This window comes from Bactrocera dorsalis, chromosome 1 (genome assembly GCF_023373825.1).
Source record: "Bactrocera dorsalis isolate Fly_Bdor chromosome 1, ASM2337382v1, whole genome shotgun sequence".
NCBI classification, from domain to species: domain Eukaryota; kingdom Metazoa; phylum Arthropoda; class Insecta; order Diptera; family Tephritidae; genus Bactrocera; species Bactrocera dorsalis.
In genome coordinates, this window is record NC_064303.1 from 97,352,546 (window position 1) to 97,378,153 (window position 25,608).

The following is a 25,608-nucleotide window of genomic DNA, read 5'->3' on the forward strand; positions in this document are numbered from 1 at the left end:
TATTTACCACTCTTCAATAAAAAAATGGTCATAGCATATTTGTGTAAATACAATAGTCAATGAATTAAATTTACTAAATTTAAATGTATAGCTTAGCGCCATCTGTATAATTTAGAACTGTCAATTAAATTATATTGGGTTGACAGCTGTGAGAGAAAGACACGTATTACCTTGTTTTATTTTATATACTTTATTTTTTGTGGAAAAGCGACGATACATTATAGCAAAATAACGAAACTGTTTAATTAAATGAAATAATTAGTTATAGCTACATTTTCTACAAAGCAAATCCAATAAATTGTTGATATCCCAACTGTGTACGTGGATTACAAAGCAATTATCCAAAAGTCCAAATGGTACATGTGTGTGTATGGATGCGTAAAAAGTGACGGATGTTTGGTTTTTATTGACAAAAAATATAGCAAAAGATTACTATAACAAAGCGAACGCCAGGAGGAAAATCCAATAACTACTTAGTAGATTATGAGATGCCAACACGACGACGTCATTATCCACAAGAAACTACAAGATTCTATGAAGGATCCTATGAAGAGAGCTCAACACTAATTCCATCTCAAGGTCAGGCGCAGCAACAACAGTACAAAAATCTATTATTTGGTGGAGCAGTAGCTCCCACAACAAGTTGCAAGGAAACATTCATCGGAGGTTCCACGCAAGAGTCAACCATACTTATTGGTGACTATACCCAACCTGCAAACAACGGTCAACAATATAACTCGAATAATAATAATTCAGTAGAAGATCCCGACGATAAGTATAGCAAAGCGAGCCGTCAGTGGAATTTTCGTTCGTTGTCCACACGTTTGCAGGCAACATCTGGCCAAGCAATACGCAACTTCATACAACAACCTTTGAGTGCTGCAGCTGCTGTCGTTACTGGAAACCACCCAGCGCAAGATTATAGCGCTTACACACAACTGACTCAATACGGGGATACGCAACAAAATCAAGGAGTTGAGGAAATAGAAGAAGAGGATCCTATATTTGAAAAGGAGGAAATATTCATAATGGCTTCACGTGATAGAACTGGAGAATTTAATAATGCAATACGATCCTTGCAGTCACGTAATATAACACGCGCTGTGAATATTCGTGATCCACGTAAAGCGAAAGAAGTTCAGAGTTATTCGGAGTTTATGATGGTGGCCAAATATGTAGGTAAAAATATTGCAAGTGCTTATGCCAAATTGGAAAAACTAACATTATGTGAGTATGAATATTTTACGCCAATTTATGAATAATTTAACCTTATAGATTTTTTTATATTACTACAGTGGCCAAAAAGAAAAGTCTATTCGATGATCGACCGCAAGAGATTCAAGAGCTAACATACATCATAAAAGGCGATTTAAATGCGCTCAATCAACAAATTGCACGTCTTCAGGATATTTCAAAGGATCAACGCCGTACAAGCTCTGGCAAACATTTGCAGCTACATTCCTCGAACATGGTATATGCATTACAATCCAAACTAGCCAGCATGGGCACAGACTTTAAACAGATATTAGAAGTACGTACAGAAAATCTCAAACATCAAAAGGCGCGTCGTGATCAGTTTGGACAGACACCAATTGCAGCGAGTACAGTCCGATCGAGTACAGCGAAACAAGGTTCGCTGCTTTTAAGCGAAGAGAACTCTGCCGTAAGCATTGATATGGCCGCCGGTGACACAACACCACTGCTAGGAGCTGTTGGTGGTAGTGGTATGCAGACGCAACAACAAATTGCACTTTATGATGATTCCGATAGTTATGTGCAACAGCGTGCTGAGACTATGCAAAATATTGAATCGACTATTGTAGAACTTGGTGGCATATTTCAGCAATTGGCACATATGGTTAAAGAACAGGAAGAAACTGTGGAGCGCATCGATACAAATATACAAGATGCTGAACTTAATATCGAAGCAGCACACGGTGAAATATTGAAGTACTTCCAAACCGTTTCCAAGAATCGGTGGCTGATGATTAAAATTTTCGCAGTACTGATATTCTTTTTCATTTTCTTCGTTGTCTTTTTAACGTAATGACGTGTCAGTGTTGTCCATGTGAAATAAGATCGGTTTTATACAACACTTAATTGTGGTCATTATAATTAAAGTTGTGGAATTCTCAAAACCTGTATAGATATATTCTTTTTTCACTAAGCCTTACACGCTACTTAACGTATTAACGCTTTAAAGGCACCGAAGTTCTGCCTGATATCAAAGCATTTACGGCGTGTTTGTGTATTTTTAATTCGGCAAGAAATAAAATGTTTAGTTTGGTGTATTTAACTTTTTTATCAACACATAACTATGACAATGTGTATTGTAATGATAAACCGATTTATGTAATTATCAATTTATAAAATAACATTAAAAAGTTTAAAATAAAATAAAAATTGTTATTGTCAATAAGAGAAGCCGAATGTTTGTATCAGTTTCAAATAGAAGTGACAAAGCAAAAACGTTTTAAGGTCTATTTATATTTTTTATGAAAATACTTATACTGTCTCACACAAAGAGCTCACTGATCCGAGTTTGTTAATAGTCAAGTTATCAGTTTGTAAACATAGCTTATCTCTAATCTATTCGTAGTCACTATGAAACAACAGATTATGAGAATTAAAATATTTATCAGAAACAATGTGTGAGCAAACAGGTGGTTTTGAATATCCACCAATTTATAAATCAGTTTTCAAATATCTTTATTTTCATTGTTTACAGGTGAACAAATGTTTTGACAAGTCACGAAACTCATCTGCCAGCAAAGTGATTAAGAAAACACTGCTACTTTTGTTAAGTACGCAATTGACAACGTACACATACAACTGAACACGAAATAAATGTGTGTAGATGTGAAAATAATTGAACCTAGCTGCTACAAGGCCGAAGAGCAAATATGTATAAATTCAAAACGCTACTTTTATCACTATTTAGTTGCACATGTGATTTATCTTTACTTCATCGTGATTAGATAAATAAAATGTATGCTAGTTTGTATATAAAATATTGTACATATTTACTAATACGATAGTGTCGATTAAGCTAGATATGATGTAGAAAACTTGATATCTTTATTAGTGTTTTTTAGATTTTTTAATAATATCGCTAAATATTTAGTCGTTTTTTTCTTTTATTAAAAAAAATCTCAATTTATGTAGTGCCTTTTGAAGCTTTTGCAATCAAGATTTTGATTACTAGCAACATTCTCAAATCTTTATAATTTGAGAATACAGTAGTAATTAATATGACTTTAATTTGTTCTCACGTACAACTTATAATTACCCAAAATCAAACTAATATTTCTTCATATTTGGTTTGTTCATCTGGCTTCTTATAAGTGCTGAGATGATGGTAATTATAAATTTATTTATGTTTTTGTTTAATTTCGAGATCACTACATATTTTATTACTTCTACGTAGATATTAGCGCATAAACCATTCTGTAAAATAAAGGAAAATATTTAATTTAGTTTACATATATGAATGCTCGAAACTTAATCAAAACTTACCCATAAATATAATAGAAGAATGAAATTAAGTAGATGGCTAACTTAATCCAACCCTCGCGCATATTTTTCGTCAAATTATCTGTGCTTAAAACAGTTGTTGGATCGTACAGACCTGCACCAGTCATGATAGGGCGATTTTTGTAGCTAAAAAGTAGACAAAAATACGAAATATTGTATTTTCATTTTAGGGAAGGGTGTATTGAACTTTCAGCTTCAAAAACATGTAAATGATGATTCATGCTCGAAGTGCTATTTCTTATTCCCATAAATTCTTGGTTTAAGTTAAAGGCATTCTCAAATTATACTTACCGCCATATGTGGTAAGCAATTAACGGTATGTTAATACACAAGGAGAACCATTCGCCACACAACAGGAACAATAAATTGAGGAAAATATGAAGTAAATATTCGGGCAACACCAACTGCAAAAAAAGTTATAATTAGACTGACAAGTACTAATTTAATGGCCTACTTATAATCTAGTGTGTGCATCTTCATTGTACTCACCGGGTTCAGGCTGTTACATTGATCTATGGGATTTTTATAGTCTGTTTTTAGCTCATCAAATGCGATTACATGAAATATAGCGAAAAATATTAAAAATGCATCGCCTATTAAAGCCACTATATAAGTGAACGCTGCGAAATTAAAAGCCATGTTTGAACTATTTTTTAATTAATATTTCACTGGCTAGGTTTTATTTAATACTCTGTGATGTGATAAAATTTGTTACAAATCGGTTATCTAGATGAATTCTTTACAAATGTCGGGTGGTAAAACAAATTTCACATCAATCTGATTTTTCCACAAAAGTCCAAAATTCGAGGTTTTGACAGTTGTCACTTATGAAGTGTGGCCAGACTAACGAATATTAAATATGTTAAATGTAATGAGCAAAATTTTTATATTTGCAAATATCCAATATCAGATAATTGGTTAATAGCAAGTACATGTGCTGTTAAGGAGGTATTTGTTTAGAATTCCTGTGTTTTAGTGAAATTAGGCGTGCAAATGCTTAATAGTAAGAGTCTTTTTAGAAACAATTAAAAAGAGATAAAAATGTCAAAAATCGCAACTTGTATATCTTATTTAACAAACAGGTATTTTTAATAGAATTTATTATTTAAATTCCACTTCAATAGGTTGTTACCATATAAAATGAAAGTTTAAGTTAGTTAAATATGAAATATATTAAGGATACTAATACTATAAGTTATAAGTAAAAATTTATATAACAGAATATTCTATATACATACATAAATTTGCAACCCTTACAAAAGAATTATCAACAGCTGATTTTGGCAGGTACCCCACAAGGGGACAAAGAACAATAAATCCCATTTGTAAAAATAAGTTTTTCATTATATCCGTCAAAAGAGAAAATTATATACTACACAACGTAAGTTTATTGGTATTTGGTTTTATTTTTTATCCACTTGAGGTGATAAGATAGCAATAAAAGTGTAAATTTTTCTAGCTTGAGCATGAATAACAAATTTTGCTAAACTTCGGTGTATTATTGCACCATCTGCTGCATTCATTCAACTATCTACATATTAACAATCCTCGCAGAAAAACGCTTATCAGTATACAGTATTGAATACAATATCGTAATTTGTGTTATTACTACGTAAATTCCACTTTACGGATATGAGCTTTCTCCATCTGCAACGTTTAGTCGCTTTATTTATAATTTTTAGTTATGTTAATGCTGAAATTACAACGACACAAAATGTATTACAATCAAATCACGATATTACTGTGGATGAATCGCAAATTTCACCCAAAACAAAGGATATACCGGTGAGTACACGTAATGCTGATGCAGTTTTGGCAATGTGCCCCAGTATGTTGAATTACGTATTCGACAATGCTATGCCACGTGAGGAGGCAAGTGCTGGAACGTTTGAAGAGTATATAAGATTGGATACAGGATTAGGCGAAGATGTCGATTCACTATCATGCTTAGCTGCTTGTTGTAAAAAGGCACGAACCAATGATACATGTAATGTGGTTTTCATATACAAAAACAAATGCTATCACGTGCGGTGCCATAGCAATGAGGGTTGCCTGCCAAAGCAGCGTAAACAAGGGAAGGATCGTTTGCAAATGATGTTGGTAAGTCCAGTACGAAAGCACGACGCTGGAGATGAAAATCTCACATGGCTGGATGTAATCAAAGCCATGAAGAGTGATGAGGGTGGTATTAATATGCCAACAGCAGACGATGCTGAAAGTGCCAGTGGTGGTGAGCGAGGACCTAATTCGCTGAGTTTTTGGAAGCAGCCACATAAATTTCGTTATTTGAGTAGAAACCAGGTGGGTACAAAAAATAAAATATTCTGAGGTCTTAAGTTTTTATATTTCTTTTCATAAAGGAAATGGCGTACGAGGACGATGATGAATTACAACCTAATAATGATAAACGCGCGAAATCAATTTCAAGAAGTGGTGATGATTTGACCTTCTTTGGTTCAGATATACCAAGAGAATTCAAATACGTGCAATGCGAATTGGGCTTATCTGAAATGGGTACAATTAGCCGTTGTGGCCCAAAAGAGGAGTGTGTACGTGTACATGCAAATTCAGAACTTGGTTTTTGCCAATGTCTTACTGGATTAGTACGTAATCAGCAAGGTGAATGTATAACATCTGAAGCAAGTGCACCTGATTATTCCATATTTGACGAACTCAATTCTCAACGTCTGCCAATGTCAGCTGCTGCTTCAGAGCTTCTACCATCCGTTATTGAAGATGACGACCATATGACAGCGGCCACAGTAAAAGCTGAAACCGATAAGAAATTGGTAGTTTCCGTTGTGTCAAAAGAGGTGCGTTTGCCAGAAAAAGAAGTGACATTAGCAGCATTTACAGTGCCGGACGAGGAGACCAGTGGTAGCAAATATAAATATTTATGGACGCTTGTAACACAACCGAAAGGTCCTATGAATGGTACCATATCCGATCAAAGCCAGTCAAAAGTGCGACTCTCTAATCTCTCCGAAGGCTTGTATATCTTTAAAGTGTCGGTGTCCGGTGATAATGGCACATATGGAGAAGCAATGGCCAATGTGACCGTACTACCAGAAAAGCGCATTAATCGTGTGCCACAAGTGGTGATCAAACCCAAAGAGCAAACTATACGCTTACCAATTACAAATGCTATATTAGATGGTAGCACAAGTATTGATGACGATAAAATTATTAGCTGGCATTGGGAAGTTGTGCAAGGACCTATCGGTTATCAGCCCAAATTGCCAGAGGTGAATATACTACAATTGGGTGATCTTACTTCGCCCGGTAATTACACTTTCAAATTGACGGTTTCCGATTCTGACAATGTGACGAATTCGACAACGGCTAATATAACAGTACTCAAGGGCACTGACTATCCACCAGTGGCTAATGCCGGTGAGTGGTGAATATAGAAAAAATGTGACAGGATTTTTATGAAAAAAAAATTCCGATCTTTTTTCAGGTGATGCTGTAATTTTATATCTGCCAAATAATAATGTGACCTTGAATGGCACTGCGAGTACCGATGACCACGAAATCGTTGCATGGGAATGGACAAAAGATGCTGGTGATGATACAAAAGCGGTTGATATGCAAAATACACGCACACCTTATTTGCAGGTAACATTTCAATAAATACATATATATTTCTTTACGGTACATAAAAATATTTGTTTTACTCTCTGCAGCTCTCCAATTTGGAGGAAGGTATTTACACTTTCGTTTTAAAAGTAACTGATGGCAGTGGACAATCCAGTACAGCCAAAGTGAATGTGTTTGTGAAGGCACAAACAAATACACCTCCAATTGCTGTTGCTGGTGGAAATCAGGTAACCAATGCTTGTATTTGCCTCTACAGATTCGTGAAATTTTTATAACCAACTTGCATTTATCATTTTAGACTATAAACTTACCGAGGAATTGGGTAATTTTGAATGGTTCAGCCTCAACGGATGACATACGCATAAAAAGCTACTTGTGGAAAGAAAAATCGGGGCCTAACACAGCAGTACTGGCCAATAGCACAGCAGTGGTGCGTTTTTGCTATAATCTAACCTCACTTTTATACTAAATTTAATTTATATATTTTCTTTAAGGCTACGAACGCCACTTCCTTAACACTTGGTTTGTATGAATTTGTTTTGAGTGTGGTCGATGAGGACAATAATACAGCCACTGACAGTGTTTGGATAAAGGTGGTGCAAGGTAAGTGCACAGTTGTTCGCCAATAACATAATATTTATTAAATATGTGAAATAAATTAATTTGCAAAATTTCAAACAGAGAAAAATGCACCACCAGTCGCTAATGCCGGTGGCGATAAAAGCGTCACGCTGCCGCTCTCCGCTTTGTATTTAAATGGCACTTCTTCATCGGATGATTTAGCCGTTGAGCGTTATGTTTGGACACGTGAAGATGCTAGCTTGGCAGCGGGTGTTGTTGTTGGTGACAGCGATAAGCGCCCAGTTATGATTGTACGTATATATGAGGCTTTAAAATATCATGAAAAAACAGAAAACAGCGCAATGTTTTGCCACGAAGTATGTAACACGCAGAAGCAAAGGTCAGAGACCCTATAAAGTATAAATATGTATAATGATGTACCAATTTTTTATGGTTTTTAATATTTTTCGCGCTGTTTTCTGTTATTCTTGAATTGTGATTTGTGTTTTGTGTTTAAACTAATGATTTTCTCTTGCAGCTAACAAATCTTGTGCATGGTCGTTATGTTTTCAAGTTAACTGTCTATGACGAGCAAGGGCTGTCCAGCAGCGACACAGTCAGCATTATTGTGCATCCAGATCCATTGCTATTGAATTTGGTGCAATTAACCATACCGATGGGTCCTTCCGTGTTAAAACAATCAGAGCTAAATTTAATTGTACAAAAGATCGGTTTGCTTTTGGGCGATATGAAAATCTTCGTGCGCGAACTTAAATCCGATGGCAGGCGCGCAGATTCAACAATTTTAGTCTTCTATGTGGAGGTGTGTAATATTTATTTATGTAGCCAAAACTTTTAAATTTATATTTTCTCTCACACATACACTTTTAAGTCCACCGGCGCGGATGGACAAAACCACCCGGTAAACGGTTTAACCGTCGAGCAATTGCTTAAAGATAAGCTCCAACGCGATGCTGGTCTGCTAGGCACCGATTTCACGGACATACGCACAACTGTATGCCAGAATAAATGTTCAGGTCATGGTATTTGTAATCCTATAACACGTGCATGCACCTGTGAGGCATTCTGGATGCCCTCTATAACTTATTACTGGGGCATAGAGGAAGCCAATTGTGGTGAGTAAATTTGCAATATTAAAAGAAGAAAATTTAAGTTTACCTTTGGTATTTGCAGATTGGTCGATTTTATATGTTTTTGTTGGTATTATCATGAGCTTTTTACTATTGTCCGGCTTATTTTGGGGCATTACCTGTGCCTGTCGTCAAACGAAAAAACCACCGAAGCGACCAAAGTTACAAAAGTATTCTTTGATCGGGAATAATGATGAAGAAGCGCCACAATGTGAGTTTTGTAGACTTTTTTTGATTATTTTTTAGTACTTTTTTTTAGTAGTTTTGGATTTTTTTTTTAATTTGGATTTTTTTTATTTTGGATTATTTTATTATTTTTTAAATTTTTTAAATTATTTTTGGATTATTTTATTATATTTTAAATTTTTTTTTAACTATTTTTAGTATTTTTTAATATTTTTTTCATTATTATTTTAATATTTTTTTTTACTTTTTTCATCATTATTATTTTCATTATTTTTATTGTTATTTTTATTATTATTATTTTTATTATTATTTTTTATTATTTCCATACTACCCTTTTGTTTATTTAAAATTTTTTTTTTGTAATTTTATTACTTTTTTACTACTTTTAATTTTTTATTATTTGTTTACTATATATTTTAATTATTTTTTGATATTATCTTTATTAACATTTTATTCTTATTTTTTTATTTTTATTTTATCATAATGTTTTTATCATTATTTTTTTGAATAATTTTATTGAGATTTTTTATAATTTTTTATATATATTTTTTAAATTTTTTGAATTTTTTTTTACTTCTTTCATTATTATTATTATTTTTTAATTATTTTATATTTAATTTGTGTTTTATTATTCTTTTTTTTAATTATTCTTTTATTATATATTTTCTTCACTATTATTTTTTCATATTATATGTATTTAGTCTATTTTTTATTTTTCTTTTATTATATTTTTTTCACTGTTATTGTTTTTAATAATTTTTTGTGATTAATATTTTATTATTTTTATAATTATTTATTTTTTTATTATTATTATTTTTTTTTAATATTATTATTTTTTTATATTATTTATTATTTTTTTATATTATTTATTATGTTTTCTACTGCTACTTGAATTGTTCAACATAAATATTTATCTTCCATACACCAGTTTGTCGCACAACATCGCTGAGCGATTCTGAGACGGATTCCGATGTGCTCTTCGAGACACGCACAAAACCTAACGGCATTTTGCGTTCGAGCAACGCTACGAAGCATAGTAAACACAACAGCCATGGTCCCAATAAATATGGTCTAACTAAATTGGGACGAAAAGTAAAGACGTAAATGTGTGTGTGTGTGATAATGTTTGCCGTATTGTTCCTTCTGCTACGTTCTTTGTTCCTTTGTGTTTAGATGAATGTAACGCATACATACATGCATACATACGAAAAAGTTTCGGCGATACCACTTCTTTTATAAGCGATTACTGTGTTAAATCTACTATATGTGAACAAGTTTTAGTTTTTATACATAGATTTTAATTAAAAAAGCATTTTTCAAAATGTGTGTTTTATGTTGCCACATTTTCCAAAGTTTCTTTTTACGCATTTTTTTATAGTAAAAAACTAAACATCCAAATGTTGGAGTGCATTCCACACTTTGAGTATTAAATACTAATTTTTTTATACAATATTTTATTTATGCAAGAAAAGCTTCATATTCGTGCCCTTTTCTTAGATTTAATTCTCGCATTTCAACTCCACATATAACTTATTTGTATTTTTATATATGTCTGCATTTAATTAAGCAAAAAAAGTGTCAGTAAACGGGTTTTCCGGTAGCTCGTTGTAAATGTGTGTAATGTAATTGAGTCTATGAACAACAACAAATGTACACTATGTCATTATGTATGAATTTACTTGTAAAGATTAAATAGTAAACTATTTACTTAAATAGTATTATGAAACCAAAAATGCTTTCACTTCTTATTGACTAGAGTTGTATTTTGATTAAAAATGTATCCTTAATTAACATTTTCCGAATTTCAAAAACATTTTCCAAAAAAAGTTTTAAGTCAAGTTTTAAGGTAATTAAATTACTTTTTAATGCATTATTTGCAACTCTGTTTGAGAATATTGTATGTATTCTTACACAAATTAGTAACTCGAAAATTTACGCTTAAAATTGTAATACAAATTTTTGTTGTAGACATCGTAGAGTGGATGCTTTCGCACCACATATTCGTAGTGCAGCCATTCACCGGCTATCGCAAAGAGTCCTAACAAATAACCAATGCCAAGCGCTACAAAGGAGCTCCATATCTTTGGCAAGTCCATTACAGCCTCTTGTGGTGTACGCTCCTCGGCGGGGAGTTCGGCAATGGAATCTTTGAGCCATTTGGTAATGAGACCTATAATGCGAAAGTGGTTCAAAAGTGAGGTAGAGGAGGTGGAGAAATAAAGAGAGATAAGAAAAGAGAGAAAAAAAGAGAAAATAGATAACCGGTTTCATTTTCTTGTAATTATTTTGGTTCGAAAAAAAACACGCTCAATTGTAGTCTGTATATTTTAGTAACCCCAAAAAATATATATTTATATCCCTAATATTCAAAATTGATCTAGGTATATCAAATATATAACTATCTTTTTAAGAAATTCTTGATTTTTAGAAGTAGAACCCGAGTTGACTCGTTCCTCACTTCCTCTCAAGCCAAAGCCAGCTGTTTCATCTCCTCTTCTTTCAGGCTGGACTTGCCTTCGAGACGTTTGTATATTCCGATCGCCGCCTTGTATCTCGACTATGCCTTCAAATCCTCCTTGCTCCTGGCTGCTTCCGAGGCCCTATCTTGTTGCTAGAGTTGGAACCGTCAGCCGCCTGCACAGGAGAGCGAATAAGTTCTTCTTCACTTTCCGTGTTTATGCTTACAGCGCTTTCTTTGTCTGAGTCTTCATGGACTGTGGCACCCGTGCGCTGTAAAGCTTGGTTGGCTGATCGCGTTGCAGTGGAGGTGTGGCCGCTATTGTTGACAGTCTCGTCTCCCAACGACGTTTGGACTGATATCCCAGTCCGCTTCGTTCCTTTGTTGTCCTCTATTTTGAAGTTCTCATTCAGGTGTCTCGACCTCTAGCGTTTTATACCTACCGCCAGGTACCTCATTAACAATGGCCGTTGTATCATCCATTCATCTACTTCTAAGAATGCAGGGCAACATAAGGGGAGGATTGGGAAAATACTTCAGCTAGGACCCGCTTGTCTACAATGTTATGAATCTGAGAGGAGTCAGCTTGAGGAAGAATTTGGCCAGCCATGTAAATCTCTTCTCTACCTGTTAAAGAAACTTACCCCCCTCACTTAGACGCCTCAAATATTTATTAACGTTAGGTTGTAGTGGTGAATTTTTTTCGAGACCCAAAACCACGGGCATTTGTATGACACACTGTCGCATTATGTGCAGTACTACTTCGGTGAATTGTTGCTCCTCGCGACGCTGAGCGCCCTTCATACGTAAGTAACGTAGGAAATACTCGTTATCGAAATAGGCATATTCACCTTTGGCAATACGTTCGGTCTAAAGGTTATACGGAAAGGTAAAATACATACATACATATAATTACTTCTTCGAAAAATTTAATACCGAATGAAGCAACTCACCACACTGTCGATGTTGTCTACTATCTCCATTTTACGTCCGATCTCCTGGGCGGTCTCATCGAACGCCTCGACAAAGAATTGTTTATTCTCATGCACCCAAGCGGTGCTGGTCACATAGCTCGCAGAAAGTTCGTCCAACGTATCAATAGTGATTCTGAACCAAATGGGAAGGTAAAAAAATACAAATACATATATTTAAAGGTAATCTTACCGCTCTTCGGGATTCGCAAGTATTGCTGTTAAGCTTGCTCTGTAGATGACCGTAAGCAAAATGCAATAGAGCCAATACCAGCCGGTGAGCACCCGTAAACTCCATGTGCGCGGCAGACGTGGCAACGAAACATACATCAACATGCTATAGGTGAAGAGCAAACAATTGGAATAGTCATCAAAAAGGTCGGTATTTTTCAACGGCAGTGATTTTAGCTGTCCCAAATAACGACGGAATTGAACATCACGGAAAAGTTTCGTATCAATACTGCGCGACGGTCGTAAGAGTCCCTTACTGCGCCATTCCGACCAATTCAATATGCGTGGCGTGCGTCGTGATCGTCGATGTAGTAGTATGGCGTGCAAACAAGAGATCAGATAGAACACTGTACCCACAACGAAGAGTGAGAATAAAACGCCGGCCCACATGCTGCCGCTAAATTCGTAAAGGCAAGTTTTTAAAGAGATATTCTTCGAGAAGTCAATTTTATCCTAGTATGCTACTATTATCACCTGAAAGGCTGTATAAGTGTGCGCCAGCTGTCATCCTGTGAAGACTCCGGTGTTAAAAATGTCAGACACTCGAAACTATGCGGCCAAGAGAAGTCCATAACAGAGGCATAAACTTTAAACATGTGCAGATTGCCGATGGCGATGCGAGCGTTACGATTTGCCTGGAATGAAGAGGCAATAACTGGGTGAAATAAATGCTAACTAGTTTAAACTGTCTAAAAGGAAATCGCTTTCGGGATATTACTTATTTTTGAACAGATTGAAGAAATAAAAAGTAGGCAGGATTTAGTTCAGAGACAGAAGTAAGCTTAGCTAACTATACCCGTGGCTTGGCTTACGCTACAGTCGTTGTTACATACCATATCACCCAGCACGCCCGAATAACTGCCATTCGGCAACTCTTTGCCCCAATGCTCGTAGGCAGCATCGTTGGTTTCATAGAAATCGGGTTTGAAGTTTAGTTTGACACCAAGTGATTTGAGTATTTCCACCTCAAGTCCGACCAAGGTGGCGTTATCTGTGTGACGTCTAACCATGGGCACATGTTCGAAGACAACGATGGGCATGGCAAAGCCTGAAAGCAGTTTATACTTGTATCTACTCGTATAAATCCAGATCCTACATATATACGCATGAAACTTCGTTTTTAATTAGAAATACTCGACAAACACAAACCTTTCATATTCGATGTTCTATCCTGAAACAATTGGTTAATTTTTATATGCTTCCCTTGCTCCCAAAACATCAGGCGTTTCGTGACCACCACACCATTCAATATTTCAGGGTATGCAATTGTGTTTAAGAGAAATCTAGTATTTCATTAAAATCTGTAAAGTTTGACCGATTAAGAATAACAGTTGTTATAACCCAGACCTTTGATTGTCGAGCGGCTTCACGAATACAGTTGATATCATATTACTCCATATGTACCACATTTCGGCCGCCATGAGGCGCGAATCCTCGAGCAACACAAAACGTTGTTGTAAGTTTAGCAAACGATTCTTCTCCACAAAACGTAAGAAGCGCTGCACCTGCAGCCCATTCAAGAGTGTCACGAGCATGAATTCACAATTTTGTTTGCGTATTTGCTTTAAGACCCGCACCATTTGATAATTGGGCGCCAACAAGTCCTCCGTTGGCGGTACATTAAGAAAGTAGTAGGCGCTTTGTCAGCGTAGGCTGCGAAAGAATTGGCCATTGTAGAGCTGGTAATAATTGCTATCGGTAATAATGACGAAACAGCGTTCAATACGTGCGGCTGCCAAGAGCGTGGTGAGTAGTTGATGCAAGGTTTGGTGTGACACATCTCCGATTTCAGTTTCTATGATGCTGGCGTGTAAATTAAATAAGCGCGTGGTGTTTAACTCTCAACTATAAAATATTTACCTGATACCATCGCTATTGCCACTACAGCACTGTAAAAGTGTGAAAGTGATTAGAAAGGCTCCAAAGGCCCGCTTAAACATTTTTTACGATTTGCTGCATATACTGCAAAAAACTAAACTAAAGTTTGTATACTTGCTGGCCGGTTGAATGCCTTACTTTCATTTTCATTCACCATTTACTGTTGCGCATTCAAATTCCAATTACACCTTGTCAACCTTTGACCCAGAATACGAAATGGTGTTGCTGTTGTGACAAGTGACTAAAACCCATGACTGTATCAACGGTGCGTGACCGCTTTTTTCCAAGCCAAATATATATTATATAAGTATGTATATTTTATAGACTATAGTTGGGGCTTCACTTATTATTCGAACCTGCTTGAAAGCGAGTGATGTTCTTAGGTCTGGAACACGTTTGAATCTAATATTTATCCTTTATCTAACGATACGTATAATGCAAACTGAGCTGGTATAATTGTTTTCAAGTACCATACAAATGTACAAAATAAAAAAATATGTTTAAAATAAATATGTTTATTTATTTATTAACGCAGTAAGCAATGTGTTGTTTTCTTCTAGTAATTTTATAATTTTTTCTTAATTTTCTAATGATTTTTCTACATATTTCTGCATCATTTCCTGTTCATCTTTTATCAATTGGAAAAAGCGATCATCTTGGCGTTTTCGTTTTCGTTTTCGTTCATTTCTCGTATTAGCACTTGTAGTTGGTTCATCAGCCTGTACTTCAGCGCATGATGACTCACTATCCAGTGTTTTGTTAATGGTTTGTACACTCAAAACCTTATGCACGTCGTTGTAGAACTGCCACTCTGACGGAGAACCACCACTAGGACCAATATTACGTTTTTCTTGCCTAAAAAATGTAAGATTTAGAAGAATTAAATAAGAATATTTCCATAAATGGACTGGTTCTTACATACCTATATCTTTTAGTTAAATTATTTAATCGCGTACGCATCTCTACAACATTCAAACATATCTTGTGCTCGTTTTTGAGTTGTGCGCACATGTTTTGTAGCACATGTTTATTTTTGTGGGTTTCTCGTAGTTTTTCAATGTTTTGGCCCCATACTTCAATGAGGCACTTCGTCTCAGAAGTCCCTAAATAAATGCGCGTGTTTTTCGTATAATTTTCCATTTTTTGTTTATAGCCGTGACAGACATGTGTCACCAAATACTAGACAAATACCATATGAGCAATGTAGTACTTTTGGCTGGTAACAATACTAAAATGTTTCATTGTGGTATTTCCATAAACACAGCTAAAAAGGTAACAAACTTTGCTAAAAGCTTTTACACAAAAGCTCCTCGAAATATTCTGTCAAAATGACTTAAAATACTCGTACTACATTGCTCATATGGTATTTTGCTAGTGTTTGGTGACACACATACTCGTATGGTATTTGTACCATATATGGTATTGTTACTACATGTCTGTCTCGGGTATAACCTAATGTACGAAAACAGTAAACTCCGCTGTCTAAGGTAAACGAGTAAGGTCATTTATGGAAGACCCAAAAGCCAAAACTTTGTTGAATAACCGCAGATGTAGAGCTTAAAAAGTCTTCGTATTCTTGGAAGATATTTTAGTGTGTCGGTTCGTAGGGTTCGAGTTCGCTGCTCAAGGCATGCAATAGAATAATCTCCTTACCACAAATAGGAAGAGTTCGGTGAAGCAACTGAAAAAAGAACAGCAAGTGCCATACAGTTTTTTATAAGAACGACATAAAAACGATTTACGAGTTGTTAATCTGGTCAAGCGATAAATCTGTGGAGATCTGCCAAGGGGGAACGCTTGCGAAAGTCCAGACGCTGAACCCAATTTTCGACGGTTTTCAAGTTCATCAATCGCCGCTGGCTTGTTGGCATAGACTATATACATACTTGACGTAGCCTCACAGGAAACAGTCTAACGATGTCAAATCGCACGATCGAGACGGCCAATTGACTGGGCCATTTCGTGAGATAACACGTTCACCAAACTTGGTTTTCAATAAATCGATTGTGTCGGTAGGAAATCCCATTCACAGCAACGTGCCGGTTTTGAACATCACGGAAGAAGTACGGCCTAGTCGCCGGCCCATAAACCGCATCAAACCGTAATTTTTTCAGGATCCAATAGTGACTCATGGAGTATGTACAAACGCACTTTCACAGGAATAAAGAATTTCATTGATATCCCAAATCGTTTTTGTTTCGCTTAAGAAACGTTTGTAGCGGTCTTAAAGATGAGGCCACTGACTCCGAATTTCGTTGTTGTATCGTGTATATTTCCATGATGAAATGGCAAACTTTACTGAAGAGTATCTTCGGACGATTTTTGCTTTGGAAACCAAAAACAAAAAAATAGTGATGGGTGTCCTCTCCTCAGCGGAAATCGCATGAAACCTGCGGTCTTCCGGATCGGCAATATTAAAAATCAATATTTATACATATGTATATTTCAATAATAGGCAACCCAGTTTTCTCACTTTTCTGACGATTTTGAATACAACATTTTGAAGTCAAATGTCGAAACTCTCTTGGCAGTACTTACCAAACCTTTCGTTTCTACGACAACCACACTTGACTGCAATCGAACTCAAGTAAACAACAACCTAAACGAGAGAGAAATAATTTTTACGCTGACAATTTCATCAAAACTTAAAAAAATATTAACAAATAAAAATTGATATTCTGCAGAATCCTCAGAGCTTCGACAATTCTTAAGATTTCTTTGGTATCATGACTACTTTGGAAGAAGATGAAGAACTTATCAATGTACAATCTCTTCAAGATTCTCATCCCATTATAAATATGGTGAATCCAAGTAAAATCGATGGGGTATTAAAACAAAAGCCTTTAACTGATCAAGAGCGCGCCGAGAAACACAAGCAGCAAGAAGAAGACGCAAAGAAGAAAAAAGAATCACGACGCCGTGTATATGAGACATGCGGCAGCTGTCCCGAACGGTTTTTTAGCAGCAAGAAAACTATTGTAACGGAAGACTCCGATTCTACTGAAGTAGAATCGTCCACCGAGGAGGAGGAAAGATGGAAGGACATTGCACGCACTGTTGAAATACCCGCCGAATATTATAATATACAGAAGTTGATCAAATATATTAAAGCGGGCAATCAAACGGCGACCATTGTGTCACTTTGCTGCCTGCGTGACTACGATTTGCGCACACAAATCAATCAAATGGCCGTACAGGATATCGGTGGCTTAGAGGTGTTGGTCAACATACTCGAATGCAATGATACCAATTGTCGTTTGGGTTCACTGTATGTGCTCTCTGAGATCTCACTGAACATTGATATACGTAAGACGATCGTCGATTTGGGTGGTATACCTTTAATAGTGGATATTTTGAACTCGCTCTCGAAGGAACTTAAGACCATGGCTGGTGAAACATTGGCTAACGTGTGTAAAGTGCGTTTAGCCCGAAAATATGTGCGCACATGTGGTGGCATACCGATGTTAGTGGATATGCTCGATGTCAGTTTGCGGTACGTACGTTGTTAGAGTTAGTCTAGGTGTTTTTCTATAGTGGTAAAATAATATTTTGTATGGCAGTATACTACAAACTCCGCTCGAGGAACTTAACTCATCTGATTTGGAGTGTTTGTACATGGCACGTGCCGGTGCTCGTGCTCTCTGGTCGCTTTCACTCTCTCGCCATAATAAGGAATTGATGCGTAAGAGCGGTATCGTACCACTGATGGCGCGCTTGCTCAAGTCTTGTCACACAGACGTTGTAATACCTATAATGGGCACCATACAGGAATGTGCATCGCAGGTATGATTTTGTAACTTGAATTCCGAATTTCAAAAATATTTACATTTAATTTAGTCAAGTCCACAACCTTTGTTTACATTTAGTTAAGTCAACAACCTTTGCTTACATTTGGGGTTATTGGCCCTTTTGTTTACATTTTTGAGATTAGTGATCCCTTTGTTTACAATTTTCGAGGTCAATGACCTTTTGGTTTAGATTTAGCCAACTTCACAACCTTTGTTTACATTTGAGGTTATTTGCCCTTTTGTTTAAATTTTATGGGGTCAATGACCCCTTTGTTTACATTTAGCCAAGTCCACATCCTTTGTTTACATTTGTGGGTCAGTGACCCCTTTGTTTACATTTTATAAGGTCAATGAGTCTTAGCCAATACTTAACTTAAATCCCATATTTTTAACAAAACGCAGCCCAAATTTCAACTGGCCATCACTACCGAGGGCATGATCGCTGATATTGTGACCCATTTACATTCCGATAGCTTGGACTTGAAGACCGAAGGTAGCACTGCCATATACAAATGTGCCTTCGATCAGACTACACGTGATCTGGTACGTTCCGCGGGTGGTTTAGAGCCTTTGGTCGCCATAATCAAGGATAAAAATGTGCGCGATAATAAGAAACTGATGATCGGTGCTGCCGGTGCGATTTGGATGAGCGCCGTGTCGGAGGCGAATGTCAAAAAACTGGACTCATTGCGGCTCATTAATCATCTCATACCGTTATTGAATGATGATTCCGATGATGTGATCACCAATGTGGTCGGTGCCATTTCCGAATGTGTACGTTTTCAAAATAATCGCGAAGTTTTGCGTGGCGCAGGCGGTTTGCCGGCCTTGGTGGCATTGTTGAACTCATCACATCCACCGCTGTTGGTAAACTTGGCCAAAGCATTAAAAGAGTGTGCCGAAGATATAGATAGTATGCGTATTTTGGAGGATTTGGATGCGGTGCGTTTGATTTGGTCACTGCTAAAGAATACCGATCCCAAAGTTCAAGCTTATGCTGCCTATGCCATATGTCCGTGTGTGCGAAATGCACGCGAATCGGGTGAGTTGGTGCGCAGTTTGGTGGGCGCCATGGAATTGGTTGTGGATTTGCTCAAGTCCACCGACTCGCAGGTATTGTCGGCTGTCTGCGCTGCTATAGCAACAATTGCAAAGGATACTACAAATCTAGCTATTTTGTCTGATCTTAAAGTGATCTATAAGTTGGCTGATTTAGGTTAGTCTCCCGATTTAATATATTATCTATATGACATATGCTGTTTTATTCTTTCCAGTGAACACTACCGAGGATTTGTTGCGTGAAAATCTCGCCGCCGCAATTGCTAGTTGTGCTACTTTTGGCAATAATACACAGGAGTTGGGTCGTCTACGCACTGTCACGCCCATTGTCAGCTACCTGACCAGTAATGACCCAGCCGTACATCGCACCACAGCCATGGCGCTGGAGAAATTATCCATGGATCCGCAAAACTGCATCATTATGCACCAGGTGTGTACTAATTCATGAGTTTTGTCCTAGTTAAGGGCTACAAATAATTTTTATATTTTCCAGAGCGGCGTAGTGCCATTCTTGCTGGAGTGTGTTGGTTCCACCAACAAAGAAACACAATTGGCTGCGGCCGGTTGTCTACGCAACATACGCGAGTTGGCTCTGCGTGCCGAGGAGTATCTGTTGAAAATCGATGAAGAATATTAAATGGCTTGAGAGCTTGAGTGAGATCGCTGTGGTTATAACGAATCCTCTTATATATTTCTTAGTTATTTATTACTATGCCTGATGGTTGCTGCATAAAAATATATCTTAGAAAAAACTGCTTCTCACAGTTAGCAATAAACTACACTGATTTATTTCATTTTGCTTTTTTCTTCATTGATAACTCTTCATTTGATTCGATTTTCTATCCGGTCAGGGATTTTTTCAAATTTTTAAATTTGGAAGCAAAGAAAAATAGTCTAAATATGGAGAATGCGGTAGATGGAAGAGGTGTTTCCATCATAGTTCAACCAATTTGGCCGTGGTAGTGATGGGGTTGTAAGTTCGAAAATATTTCTTCGAAAAACGATTGTACCCAATAAATCGATTGTGACGTTCGCTGTGTAGCTAGTGGCGCCATCCTGTTAGAACCACATATTGTCCAAGTCCATATCATCCAATTCGGGCCAAATTCCCATTCACAGTAACGTGCCGGTCTTGATCATCACGGTAGAAGTACGGCCCAATGAAGCCGCCGGCTCATAAACCATACCAAATCGTAATTTTTTCGAGATGCAGCCACCATTGCATTACGTGTACGGATTACGTGTGGATTGCTGCCTAACCAATAACGCATATTTTGCTTACTGAAATGAAAGAGAAATTAGACTCATCGCTGAAGATGATTTTTCGATGAAAATGTGGATCTTTTTCAAGTCGTTGCTCAGCCCAATTCACGAACATACGACGAATCCGTTAGTCAAGCGGCTTCAGTTCTTGTCCAACACTTGAGAACGACGTGTGAAAGATTGATTTGGGCCTTCCTCAATTGATGGGCTAGAGGCAGAAATACTCTCGACACTACGGGCATTTCTTTGTCTCATTGGCATGGCAACATTTTGTACTATGCCTGTGTATTCAAATTTGTCCATTAGACGCTCAATTGTTGATTTGACAGGACGATTATGACGACCATAAATTGGGCGTAGCGTTCTTAAAGTTGAGGTCACTGACTCCGAATTTCAGTAGATAATTTTAAAAATTTCGTCTCGTTGTTGGATCGTTGCCATGATGAAATGGCAAACCTCACTGAAGAGAAATGTCAAAAGCGAAGGCAAAAATATGGCATCGTGGTCTATTTTTGTAGCGTCGTTTTGAAAATAAAAAAAACGTTAGATCGCACTTTGTGAGTGTAACAAGACGGTAACCATCACCTTTCTAGCCGATGGCATGGCCTTTGTCTTCTTCGGAACAGATTCTTCAGCTGCAGACTACTGTTTCGACGGTTCCTTGGTCTTAGGTTTATACCAATCGGTTATGTTTCGTTGACGCTGAATAAACGACGCACCAGATTGAGTCGAACACTGCCGTAAAATCAGTGGTCTTATAAAATGAAATCATGGCCAGCTGGGCTTGATTAATTAAGAGCCGAAACGACTACTTTGAAACTCGTTAAGCCATCATCGTATTTTGACAGCCATCATCGTATGAGAAGGGTCATCGTATACAGCATCCAACATATCTTTCATTTGACTATGCGATTTAACTTCTAAAAATAATAATCGAATCTTAGATATTAATCATTTCCACTTTTCTTAAAAATCGCGCATCGATCTCTCTCACACGCGGTCGAAACAGAATCGATCTCTACCAGAAAACGCTCGAGAGCCAAGAAATTTCCTTCTAAGTTTTATTATTCATTCTTATAAGCAAGATATACATATGTATATGTAAATATAAGGGTCAATACATCTATGAAACCTTTAATAAATACTTATCTCATAAATACAATCAGTACATAGAAAAATACATGTATAAAACATCAGTATTACATATGTAGTTATATCTTAATATAATCGTAATAAATAATTTATATTTTATAACAAATAGTCTATCAATAAGCGTGCAACGCGCCCCCATTAAGCATATTGAACCTTCAAAGCCTTGTAATGATATAAATAATAAAATCTTGTTACAACAACAACCGCTTGCTATTGAAACCGAGCGCCACTCAGTGATGCATTAGTAGTCAATAGCTGGCGTTGCTGCCACGAGTTGAGATGCTCATGCGACGTTCGACACGATTGGTGTGTGCTAGACAACCGGGTGGTGGATAACGCCAGCGACGTGGACGCGACAGCAATGTGCCATCTGTGGAAGCTCTACTGCGGAATGGTGTATCTATTTCGCAACGCGAGCTGCATAGGCTACCGGAACCGAGCTCATCGGTGGATTCTGTGTGATCGGTCTCCTCCAGGCAGGTGTTGGCTTTAACGATAGGTTTATCATTAAGATATACATATTTTATTAGAGTCAAATTACCATTTATGAAAAAGGATCTACGTGTTTCACTGTTATACGATGACGGATCGTAGAAGGAGCAACCCGAATCGGGGCTCAACGCTGAGTCGGAAGCATTTTGTACGTCGCTGGTGGAACGTTTCAGTTTGGGAAACTTGCTGAAGACACGCCAAAAGCGAAATATGTCACGGAACACGGCCTGAACCTGTATGGTTTACACATATTAAATATTTGAACGAGAAATTTTATAAATATACCACCCACTTGATCAACACTCTCGCGGACAGAGATCTCATGGAAGCAGACACATGTTAGATCACGGAAACGACGTTGGCCCTCCTCAATGCTCACCATACGATCGCCCGTTTGATCCGTTTTGTTGCCCACCAATATTACTGGCACATCCGAGAGTGAATCCTGTAGGGTGGTGAAAATGTGTTATGAAAACCTAATAATTTTAAGGTTCAAGAATACTCAATGAAAAAATAACTATTACTGGTGCTGGAGCTGGAACTAATACTCAGTCGTTTTGTCTCTAAAAAAATTTCGTAAAATTCGTTGTGGCGCACCCATGGAACTGTATGCAATCTTCCGTTCTAGTGCTAGATCCTCAGCAGCCTCACTTCGATACTCCTACATTCAATACTTTTTCATTCTTTTTACGCACCTTGCTATTTGATCCCAGTTTACGTCTCCTTTTGTTATAATTGATTAAGAATTTCAGTCGATTACATTCATCAAAACTACACTTATCGGTCACCGAGTACATCAGTATGAAGGCGTCCGCCCAACGTATGTTTGTGTCCAAACTGACGCAATCTTCTTTCTAAAAGTAGCTAATTTAAATAGAAGAAAATGTGAAAATAATAATTCATATATACTCACATTGGGTTGTCCAGCTGCGTCCAATATATCAAACTGTATGAGCTCATTGTCGAATGTGGTGTTATGGGTGTAGACCTTCTCCAGATTAGGATCATATTCACCAATGAATCGTCTAGTAATGAATCTAACAACCATAGCTGTGGGTAGTATAAAAAATATATAGAGAAATACATAAGTGAGAGTTGCCTTTGAAGGCGTATGAGATCAGAAAATTGAGGTTAGGTGGGTTGAGGTTTACGCTTTTGACACATTGTATAGTACATAAATTATTAACTATTTATTGAACTTACCAGATTTTCCTACACCGCTCTGTCCCAACACCATTACTTTTAGTGATTTATGCTTGGTGGTGTGTATACCCAATTTGGCTAGCGATGATTTGGGTGAAGTGGTATTCATCGTGGGAAAAATTATTTTTAAAGACCTTAAAGTATAAAATCAAAGACAAAATTGAAGATATTATTTTGCTCTGTTCCAATAATGTGGTCTATAAACTATAAGTTCGGACTTCAGTTGTATTAAAATGGCAAGAGTGTCCGCCTTCAATTTTAACGGAATGAGAGTAAAGTATTTAGTTTAAATAGTTTTTGAATTGAAGCTGTGATCTAACATACTCTAAGATTATCTTACAGTAGACGTAAAATTTGTTAGAGAATGTCATAATAATAACGAGGGAAGTTGAACCGGTAATTTAAAAATATCTTTATTTAAATTGCAAATCGAATAGATATTTTCACTCGCTCATTGATGAAGTTATTGTGATAAAGCGGCCAGACTAAAGTGCGACAAGACAACACAGCTCACATATAACGAACAGAGAAGTAGTGAATGAAATATATTTTTTTTTCCATTTTCCTATTTCCAGTCTCTTCCAATAAAAGTTGAGATAGTGAATGGAATAGATTTTTTTTTCATTTTCCTTTTTTTAGTTTCTTCCGATAAAAGCTTCCCCTTACTGCATTTCGCTTCATTTTATAGCTCATTGAATCTTTGTCACGCTATTACATGTTAACTACTACATCGTCCAATATTTACCCCTTCTCAGTATAGTGACGACTATAATGATATAAAGACATATGTATGTATCTACATACAGGTGTGTTAAATACCCTGCAAAAATGTAAGGATCAGGTGGTCCAAATGGACTACGCATGGAAGCAGAACTGGTTACACATCTTTACAAAATTTGGTGTGGGTTATTGTGTAAGGAAATAATGCAATCTTTTACGAAATTGTTAAGATTCTAATCATATTATTTTTAGTGAGGTGAGTTTGCCTCATGACTTTTAATTTGTATCACATCTAAGCACTGACTGCGCATGGTGCCTGCTTTACTTAAATAGAGATAGCTGGCAGTCACCTTCCTCTGAAGTCAACTAGTGACTTTTAAATCTCTTCATATCGAACTGTGAGACTCACCTAAACAATGAGCAGACACGGTGACTGTTTTACTTATATAGAGCTAACTTGCAGCCAGCTTCCCTTAATTCCAAACCAATCACATCGTGGCGGAAAAGTCACCAAAGCACTGACGAGGCACTGTGACTGTTTTACTTATATAGAGCTAACTTGCAGCCAGCTCTCCTGAAGTCACATTGTGGCTTTACAATCACATCACATCGTGACGTGAGAGTCACCTAAGCACTAGCAAGGTCTGCTTAACTTTATAGAGCTAACTTGCAGCCAGCTCTCCTGAAGTCACATTGTGGCTTTACAATCACATCACATCGTGACGTGAGAGTCACCTAAGCACTAGCAAGGCACCGTGTCTGCTTTTCTTTTATAGAGACAGCAGGCAGCCCGTTTCCCATGAAGTCACCTCATGGCTTTTAAATCATATCACATCGATGCGTGAGAGCCGCTAAGCACTGGCTTGGCACGGTGCCTGTGATGCGTGGGATCAACCAAAGCACTGGCCAGGTCTGGTGCTTGCTTTCTTGTATAGAGCCAGCTGGCAGCCAGTTTCTCGTGAGGTCACTTTATGACTTTTAAATGATATCACATCGCGGTTTGAGAGTCAGCGGAACACTGAAACGCCTGCTTTTCATATAGTTATCGGCCAGCTGCCAACCAGCTACATATATTGTTCAGTTAGGACCACTATAGGACACATCTGTCATACAAAGGGACCGATCCAAATTAAGTTTGTGTAGGCGAAACTTTTTTATTTGACAAGATATTTTCACGAAATTTGGTATAGATTATTGTCTAAGACACAGATACAATCTCTGATCATAAAAAGTGTAAAACAAAGTGAAAAACATGGTCCAATAATTTATAATAATTGACGGTCTAGTATACGTAGAGTATATGTTGGACTAAAGGAAGTGGTTTACTAGTTGGTCCTAGCGTTGGTCCAAAAGTGTTCATG

General features: G+C 37.0%; 6 protein-coding genes across 8 annotated transcripts in view; 3 read left to right on the plus strand and 3 right to left on the minus strand.

The window, feature by feature from the left end:
- Positions 1–123: 123 nt before the first annotated feature.
- On the plus strand, positions 124–2,424 carry LOC105228758 (syntaxin-5). Its single transcript, XM_011208708.4, has 2 exons — positions 124–1,227; positions 1,296–2,424. Exons 1-2 carry the CDS (start codon positions 489–491, stop codon positions 2,045–2,047), a joined length of 1,491 nt encoding a protein of 496 aa, XP_011207010.2. The 5' UTR covers positions 124–488; the 3' UTR covers positions 2,048–2,424.
- A 501-nt stretch (positions 2,425–2,925) lies between these two features.
- LOC105228757 (protein cornichon) lies at positions 2,926–4,384 on the minus strand. Its single transcript, XM_011208707.4, has 4 exons — positions 4,024–4,384; positions 3,826–3,938; positions 3,517–3,660; positions 2,926–3,447 (listed from the first exon to the last, which is right to left on the minus strand). The coding sequence occupies exons 1-4, from the start codon at positions 4,171–4,173 to the stop codon at positions 3,420–3,422; spliced, it is 435 nt and encodes a 144-aa protein (XP_011207009.1). The 5' UTR covers positions 4,174–4,384; the 3' UTR covers positions 2,926–3,419.
- A 408-nt stretch (positions 4,385–4,792) lies between these two features.
- Positions 4,793–10,765, plus strand: LOC105228756 (dyslexia-associated protein KIAA0319-like protein). Its single transcript, XM_011208706.4, has 12 exons — positions 4,793–4,915; positions 4,994–5,835; positions 5,895–6,927; positions 6,995–7,152; positions 7,221–7,361; positions 7,433–7,564; positions 7,629–7,737; positions 7,816–8,006; positions 8,234–8,518; positions 8,588–8,831; positions 8,890–9,057; positions 9,961–10,765. Exons 2-12 carry the CDS (start codon positions 5,167–5,169, stop codon positions 10,134–10,136), a joined length of 3,306 nt encoding a protein of 1,101 aa, XP_011207008.2. The 5' UTR covers positions 4,793–4,915; positions 4,994–5,166; the 3' UTR covers positions 10,137–10,765.
- Positions 10,766–10,882: 117 nt separating this feature from the next.
- LOC105228789 (glutamate receptor ionotropic, kainate glr-3) lies at positions 10,883–16,332 on the minus strand. Its single transcript, XM_049457566.1, has 9 exons — positions 15,493–16,332; positions 14,040–15,425; positions 13,842–13,975; positions 13,526–13,740; positions 13,167–13,327; positions 12,655–13,089; positions 12,444–12,597; positions 12,135–12,360; positions 10,883–11,202 (listed from the first exon to the last, which is right to left on the minus strand). Exons 2-9 carry the CDS (start codon positions 14,270–14,272, stop codon positions 10,949–10,951), a joined length of 1,812 nt encoding a protein of 603 aa, XP_049313523.1. The 5' UTR covers positions 14,273–15,425; positions 15,493–16,332; the 3' UTR covers positions 10,883–10,948.
- Positions 16,333–17,117: 785 nt separating this feature from the next.
- Positions 17,118–20,204, plus strand: LOC105228754 (armadillo repeat-containing protein gudu). Its single transcript, XM_011208705.4, has 5 exons — positions 17,118–18,063; positions 18,131–18,353; positions 18,761–19,574; positions 19,633–19,847; positions 19,911–20,204. Exons 1-5 carry the CDS (start codon positions 17,297–17,299, stop codon positions 20,052–20,054), a joined length of 2,163 nt encoding a protein of 720 aa, XP_011207007.1. The 5' UTR covers positions 17,118–17,296; the 3' UTR covers positions 20,055–20,204.
- Positions 20,205–21,733: 1,529 nt separating this feature from the next.
- LOC105228753 (ras-related and estrogen-regulated growth inhibitor) overlaps positions 21,734–25,608 on the minus strand; it is a 38,593-nt gene continuing 34,718 nt past the window's right edge. For 2 of the 3 annotated variants that reach the window (XM_029551309.2, XM_029551310.2), the window contains exons 2-6: positions 23,528–23,661; positions 23,238–23,374; positions 23,020–23,178; positions 22,617–22,769; positions 21,734–22,557 (exon numbers count right to left, since the gene is read on the minus strand). In XM_029551309.2, coding sequence (XP_029407169.1) covers positions 22,081–22,557; positions 22,617–22,769; positions 23,020–23,178; positions 23,238–23,374; positions 23,528–23,661 — 1,060 coding nt within the window. In that variant the 3' untranslated portion in view covers positions 21,734–22,080. The remainder of the gene's footprint in view (positions 22,558–22,616; positions 22,770–23,019; positions 23,179–23,237; positions 23,375–23,527; positions 23,662–25,608) is intronic. The other variant, XM_019991219.3, reaches the window with a different exon arrangement.